Source organism: Cebus imitator, unplaced genomic scaffold (assembly GCF_001604975.1).
Source record: "Cebus imitator isolate Cc_AM_T3 unplaced genomic scaffold, Cebus_imitator-1.0 Scaffold6, whole genome shotgun sequence".
Taxonomy (NCBI): domain Eukaryota; kingdom Metazoa; phylum Chordata; class Mammalia; order Primates; family Cebidae; genus Cebus; species Cebus imitator.
Genome location: NW_016107321.1, coordinates 12,501,117 through 12,508,682, shown reverse-complemented (window position 1 = coordinate 12,508,682; position 7,566 = coordinate 12,501,117). Strand labels below are relative to the sequence as shown.

The 7,566-nt window shown below is 39.6% G+C and overlaps 1 protein-coding gene across 18 annotated transcripts in view; it reads right to left on the bottom strand.

Moving 5' to 3' along the window:
• The window catches only part of SYNE1 (spectrin repeat containing nuclear envelope protein 1), a 529,474-nt gene that overhangs the window by 162,895 nt on the left and 359,013 nt on the right, over positions 1 to 7,566 (bottom strand). For 13 of the 18 annotated variants that reach the window (XM_017537464.2, XM_037742153.1, XM_037742143.1 and 10 more), the window contains one exon: positions 1,071 to 1,277. In XM_017537464.2, the coding sequence (XP_017392953.1) occupies positions 1,071 to 1,277 (207 nt within the window). The remainder of the gene's footprint in view (positions 1 to 1,070; positions 1,278 to 7,566) is intronic. The other 5 variants (XM_017537478.2, XM_037742137.1, XM_017537535.2 and 2 more) reach the window with 1 other exon arrangement.

Here is a 7,566-nt window from a genome sequence, read left to right as displayed (position 1 = left end):
CTTCATTTTGAAACCCCCACAAGTTTTTTATAGAGTTACTGGGGACAATATAAATGAATTAAAAGTTAATTTTTAAAATACTCTAAATACCTTATTTTCAAAATCATTTTATGGATAATTCATTCTTATTTTAAAATTAATTTATTAAACCATTTAAAATGGATATTAATAATAAGTAGGGCAGACACATTGGCTTTAAATATCTCTAATATAAGAGGCATTCAGTTGATGCAAAAGTAATTGTGGTTTTTGCCATTACTTTTGCGCCAACCTAAGATATAAATATATTATTTGAGTAATCATTTAATAGGTAAAACTCGAAGTACCTATACACCCAAGAACAAAGTCATGATTAATTGCGTTATGGCATAATTAGCAGCTGAATAAAATAATATTCAGTTCATATAAGAAATGTATTGAGAACCCATTATGTGGCAGAGAAGCTGCTAAGAAATGCAAGATGACAGACACTATAAAGGTCTTTAGGGAGCCTCCAGTCTAACCAAATTATAGGAGCAACAATATGAGTAGCCTAGAAGCTTCGGGCTAAGAATTATGAGAGAACAAATAAAAAGGAAGAGAGCTGATTTTTGACACAGATATTACTGCTGCCCAAATTTGTCTCTATATTAAATAATATTTAAATTAAGTTATGTGGAAACCAGAATTGCAAGAGCATTTTCATGAATTACTATGTTTGAATTGGCTGACAGTGACTAAGTGTGATTTATTCTTCATAGTATTAGTAGTATCATCCATCAAATGCTGTCAGGTAAACACAGCAAACCATTATGCAAACCTTCTACAATTATTCTTCACAAGGTTCATGTCTACCAAGTATTTGCTTTCCACATTCTCAATTTTCACACCTGAAATGAGTCAGAAAAGGGTCACAGGACATATTCTTGGCTACACACTGACTGTATTCAGGATACGGTTCTTGAAACACAATCCCAGCTTAGGAGAGGGAAGCAATGAAAATGCAGATACGTAAGTAACCCACATACATGGTAACACAACGTTAAAAGTTAACTCAGAAGCGAGGAGGCCACTTTAGAGTTATTCATTACCTCCAAAAGCTGCCGTTTCCCCGAGGCTTTCATCCTGATGGTGGACATTCGCTCGGCTAAGACAGTGAGGGTGGACTGCAAGGCCAGCTGCTCCGCGGGGTCGGCCTCGCAAGACTCGGATACCAGCTCCTCAGCGAGACAGGACTGGAGGTCGTTGATTTCATCCTGGAGCATGAGAATCTCATCCATCAGTGCCTGGAGGAAAGACTGTGGAATCACACTCATGTATTCATTTTCTTTACTGAGGGATCATTAACGCTAGCTGAGTCTCACATCCATTGGGATTAGTAGAAGACATTTCACTTGGGAATCATTACTCAATCAACAAATAGGGACCTAGTCGCCTAAGTTTCTAAAACCAAGGGCCAGGACATTTTAATACTGAATATATCATTAACCGAAGTGACTTTGAACAACTTAATCTTTCTAGTTTTCAATAGGCTCATCTGTAATACAAAGAGAATATGCTCCATTATTTCTATTTATCAATTTATTTTTTATCTTTAAGAGACAGTCTCACTCTGTCACCCAGGCTGCAGTGCAGTGGTGTGATCACAGCTCAAGCGACCCTCCTACTTGAAGCTAAGACTACAGGTGTGTGCTACCACAACTGGCTTTTTAAATTTTTCTTTTGTTTTTTGTAAAGACAGGATCTTGCTATGTTGCCCAGGCTGGTCTCAAACTCCTGGGCTCAAGGAATCCACCAGCCTGGATGACAGGCACGAGCCTCCGCATTTCTCAATCATTTCTAAGAGTCTCCAATACCATGTTGAAAATAAAATGTATCACTTTCTTTCTCAACACAATTTTCCCACATTAACCTACTGCTTTCCCCAAATCTGAAACAGCACTGAGCTCTAATCCAAAACTCACCATGTTTCTCACAAGATGGGAGAAACCTGTAGCCTATTTCTATGTCTTCACACTACTCATTTTTCTCATTTATCAAACTATAAGAAATAAGGGTCTCTCCCAGGTGATGTCTTGCATTCCCAAGACTTCAAATGCTTTCTAATCCTGAGCGCTTCCAAAGGCACATCCCTAACCCAGACACCTGCCCTAAGTTTCAGCTGTGCTCAACTTACCTAGTTCACGGGTGTCTGTACAGCATTAAGTCTAAACCTGCTTCCTCTCCTGTCTTCTGCCGCTTCCCATTATGGCTCAAGCTGGAGACTTGGGGGTCATTCTTCACACCTTCCTCTCCTTCACTCACCAGTTCCAAATATCTGAATATCCCAACTGCCCCCACCTGAAGTCAAGTGAACTTCCTCTGTTGACTGAGCTGCTATATAATGGTCTACTGATGAGTCTGTCTGCTTACACTCTTGTTGCTCCAGTCCGGTCTATGTGAAGCAATTACAGTAACTTTTTCAAAGCGTGAATTAGATCCTCTCACTCCCCTGCTTTAAAATATGAACTGGCTCCTTGCTGTGAAATAAATCAAACTCGTTACACTTGTGTGGTCTCACTCTTCCTGCCTCATGTTCCACACCCACTTTTTGCTCACCATATTCTTGCCTTCTTCAGCCACTCGAGGGCCCCACTTCAGTCACTTCCTGGCCTCAGGGCCTTTGCACATGCACATGCTGTTCCCTCAACGTGGAAAACTCTTTCCACTCTGTGTGTGATGGCTCTATTCACCCTTTGGTCTTAAGTTAATTGTCATATCTTCAGAGAGGCCTTTCATGACCACCCAATCCTAAGAAAATTTCCATCATTCTCTCTCAATAGTGCCCTGTTTTCCTGTCTATCATAATTATATTTGATTTTATTTCTCTTTTCTGGGGTATTTTATGACTTGCTCTTTAGATGGAATCTTCACAGGAGAAATTTTTATTTAGGATTTCAATGAAGTTAGAAAAATAGGCTCTATCACCAGAGTGGCAACTATGATTTCAAGTAACACAGGCTTTATATTCACCAATATTTCATAGTTTCCCTTGTGCCCTTATTTGCATAATTCCTATCTTTTCCACAGGACTGGAGGCTTCACTGTAAGCACAGTGCCTCCTCAGGACTCTCACGATGTAAAACAGCAAAAACCCCTTATCTTTTCCTAATATCAAATATCATCGTGACATTTTTAAATAAACTATTTCTATTATATACATCTAGAAAAGTGAAAAGATGATAAGCACACCAACTATATATATATCCATGCTGCCACCCAGATCAAGAAACAGAACATTTCAGGATTCCACAAGCCCCTTTGGCCTCCTCCCTCCTACTACTGCTGTCCTCAAAAATTACCACTGTGTTAACTTGTAAATATCAGAGCACTTTGGCCCTTCTTTGAGCTTTATAGAAATGGGATCATACATGATGCACTGCTTTGGGTCTGGTTTCCTTCTTTCATGACTGCGAGAGTCATTTTTTGTTGTTGTTGCATGTAGAAAGAGTTAACTCATTTTATCATTATATTGTATTTCACTGTCACTTGGCTCTGAATTGTTTTCACTTTAAGTTTTTCTAGTGGGTTTAATAGTGGAATCTCTAATTTCCATTTCCCTGATGACCAATTAGATTGAGTGTGTTTTGTGGCTACCTGCTAAAAATCTCTTGCCCATTTTCTCCTAGAGCTGTTCCTTTTCTTATTAATGTATGGAGTTGTTTGTATATTGCTAGATAGGAGTGCCTGTGTTTCTTCTGGTTCTGTGTATTGCAAATAATCTGCTCCCACTTTGAGGCATGGCTTTTTCCTTAATGGGAAAAGACTTCCTTAACAGTATAGTGTGATAGAAATAAGTTCTTAATTTTATCATGGTCTAATAGAATCAGTATCTTCTCTGAGAGTTAGAACTTTTTGTGTCCTATATAGGAAATCTTTTGCCTAACCTAAGGTCATAAATAGAACACATTCTCGTAGGTTATCATCTATAAGAATGCTACTAAAAGCGAGGTCCATGGAATAATGCCTGTCTGCAAAATGTTTGTTACAGGCTTATGATGAAATAAACATATTGAAAGCAAGTGCTAAGAAACTTAACGACAGCCAAGCAGCATTTGATTTAATTTGACTGAAGTATCCGTCTGTGATGGATTAGAATGTTTTTAAAAAAGATCATTCACCACAGATATTTTAAAATATTATTTTCAAATATTTTTGGTAGTAACTTCACATTTGGATCTACAAACCACATAAACAATTTTCATGTCCACTGTAGAAAGAGGTAAAAATTCTTTATTTTTTTTACCCATTGTTTTGTAGTTCAGTCTTTGCCACAAGCCAAGTGTCTGTGTGAATGTGATTCTGCAACTGGTCTCAAATTCTGTTTCATCAACCCATTTGGCTATTTGTGCAAATACCACACAATCTTAATTATTGTAGCTTTATAAATCTCCCTATCTGGTAGGATATATCTTTCAACTTTATTAATCTTTTTCAAGACTATCTTGGCTATTTTTTAATTCTGGCATTTTTAATATATATTTTCCAACACATTTGCAGTATATTTTTTTATTATTATTATTTGAGACAAAGTGTCACACTGTTGCTCAGGCTAGAGTACAGTGGCAAAATCTCGGCCCACTACAACCTCTGCCTCCTGGGTTCAAGCAATTTTCCTGCCTCAGCCTCCAGAGTAGCTGGGTAACAGGCATGCACCACCACACCCAGCTAATTTTTGTATTTTTAGTAGAGACATGATTTCACTATGTTGGCTAGGCTGGTCTTGAACTCCTGAGCTCAAGTGATCTGCCCACTTCAGCCTCCCAAAAGGATTACAGGCATAAGCCACCGAGCCCAGCCTGTAGCATAATTTAGAATTCGCTTGTCAACCTCCACCAAAACCCATGCTGCAATTTTTAAAATGTGATTGCAGTGAATTTACAGAATATGATTATACATTCAAAGTATTTTTATACATTCAAAGTATTATACATTCAGAAAACTTTCATCCAGTAAATTATTTTCTATTATTTCATAATAATGTTTTGTGCCTGAATGCTAAAAGTGTAAAGTCTATATTTGGTCTGATTTTAAAGGCGCCTCCATAATTAGATGAATCTTATTATATCTTTTTTTTTTTTTGCACTAATCCTTCTGTACCAGCAAGAAGAGCCTCCTAACAGTTTCACACCACGTTCATTTCCATCCTCTCTTATGTGCCTTTCCACACACATTTACATTTATAGTGCCTCCCGCCTACTTCTGTTGCCATTCCAAATTTTCAAACTCTGTCTCCTCGAAGTCCTGGTTAGATCTCATTTAACCTAGTTTCCACCAACTGTATCCCACAATCAGATTTCCGTTTTCTGTCTGATGTGCTGGTAACTCTCGCCAGTACTGCCTCATTAAATCTCAGTGGATTTGATCAACCAGGTGTACGCTTAATTATTAGCTTCCATTTAAAATTCACAATGTTCTAAAATAGCTCTCTGAATGTTCTGCAGTCAGTGATAAAGGAATTAGGAAAATCTAAAACTGTTCATTTAAATCTTTTTTTTTGTTTTGTTTTGAGACAGAGTTTGGGTCTGTCACCCAGGCTGGATGGAGTGCAGCAGTGCAATTTCAGCTCACTGCAGCCTCTGCCCCCACCTGAGTTCAAGTGATTCTTCTGCCTTAGCCTCCCAAGTAGCTGGGATTACAGGCTTGCACCAGCATGCCCAGCTAATTTTTCTATTTTTAGTAGAGATGAGGTTTCGCCATGTTGGCCACGCTGGTCTCTAACTCCAGACTGCAGGTGATCCACTCACCTCAACCTCTCAAAGTGCTGGGAGTACAGGTATGAGCCACTGTGCCCAGCCTCACTTAAATCTTGTTAGAGGCAGTCTGCTCCACTCATGCTTGAGTTTACTCTTAAACGAGAGTGGGCATTTTTGAAAGATAGCTAGAGTTTTTAACTTCAAGATCCAACAGCCAGGCTCAGGGGGTATGAGATTTTCTTTTGGGGTCATAAAAATGTTTTTGAACCAGATAAAGACAGCAATTGTACAACATTGTGAATGTACTAAAATCACTAAATTGTACAATTTAAAATGGTTAATTGTATGTTATGTGAATTTCACCTCAATTAAAAAAACTTCAGCCACCAAATATGTTTTCAGTCCCATAACTCTAAGAGCTGGTGACCAGCTGCTCCCTGACAATATATGATTCAAGATAAGGAGAAAGAGATGAAATGCATGCCTTTGGTTTTCTGATTTGTAATTGCAAACTTGGCATGTGTGTGAAAAACTTGGCTTGTGCTTAGAGAAGTACCATGAGCTTCTCTAACATGAAAAACTCTTTAATAGTAAGGGCGAACAGAAACATGGACCTTATGTTATGTGACTTTCAGAACTATCTATCTACATGCACAGGTGTTTTTTTGTTGTTTGTTTTTTGTTTTTGTTTTGTTTTGTTTTGAGATGGAGTCTTGCTCTGTCAGCCAGGCTGAAGTGCAATGGAGCCATCTCAACTCATTGCAACCTCCACCTTCCAGGTTCAAGCAATTCTCCTGTCTCAGCTTCCGGAGTAGCTGGGACTACAGGTGCGTGTCACCATGCCCAGCTAATTTTTGTAGTTTTAGTAGAGATAGGGTTTCACCATGTTGGCTAGGGTGGAATGTTTCCTTTATTTATTTATTTTTTATTTTTATTTTTTGAGACAGAGTCTTGCTCTGTCATCAGGCTCCAGGCTGGAGTGCAGTGGCAAGATCTTGGCTCACTGCAACCTCCGCCTTCTGGATTCAAGCAATTCTCCTGCCTCAGCCTCCCAAGTAGCCGGGACTACAGGCACGCGCCATCATGCCCAGCTAATTTTTTTATTTTTTAGTAGAGACGGGGTTTTACCGTGTTGGCCAGGATGGTCTTGATCTCTTGACCTCATGATCGCCCGCCTCAGCCTCCCAAAGTGCTTGGATTACAGGCATGAGCCACCGCGCCCGGCCTTTTTTTTTTTCTTTTTTAAGCCTACAGCACCTGGTATTCCTGGGCAGTCTCCTAACCAAGTACTAACCACACCCAACCCTGCTTAGCTTTCAAGTTCAGGTAAGAGACCACAGTTCTTCTTGCATTCTATTTTAGTTGTTACGTATATGAAAAAACAAAAACAAAATAACCATAGAGTTCTGTGTCCTATGTATCACAGAGCTTAGTGTGGCAACACATGTCCCCAATGCATCAGATGCCCATGATAAAGAAGGTTGCAATGACAGAGGGTTTAACAGTCAGAACAACAGCCACAAATCAGCTCATGAACTGCATTCAAGTCTTAAAATGAAATCTATAAGACAGCCGGACGAGGTGGCTCACATCTGTAATCCCAGCACTTTGGGAGGCCGAGGCAGGCGGACCACCTGAGATCAGGAGTTCAAGACCAGCCTGGCCAAAATGGTGAAACCATGTCTCTACTGAAAATACAAAGATTAGCCCGGCATGGTGGCAAGCACCTGTAACCCCAGCTACTGGGGAGGCTGAGGCAGGAGAATTGCTTGAACCTGGGAGGTGGAGTTTGCAGTGAGTCAAGATGGCACCACTGCATTCCAGCCTGGGCAACAGAGTGAGACTCTGTCTC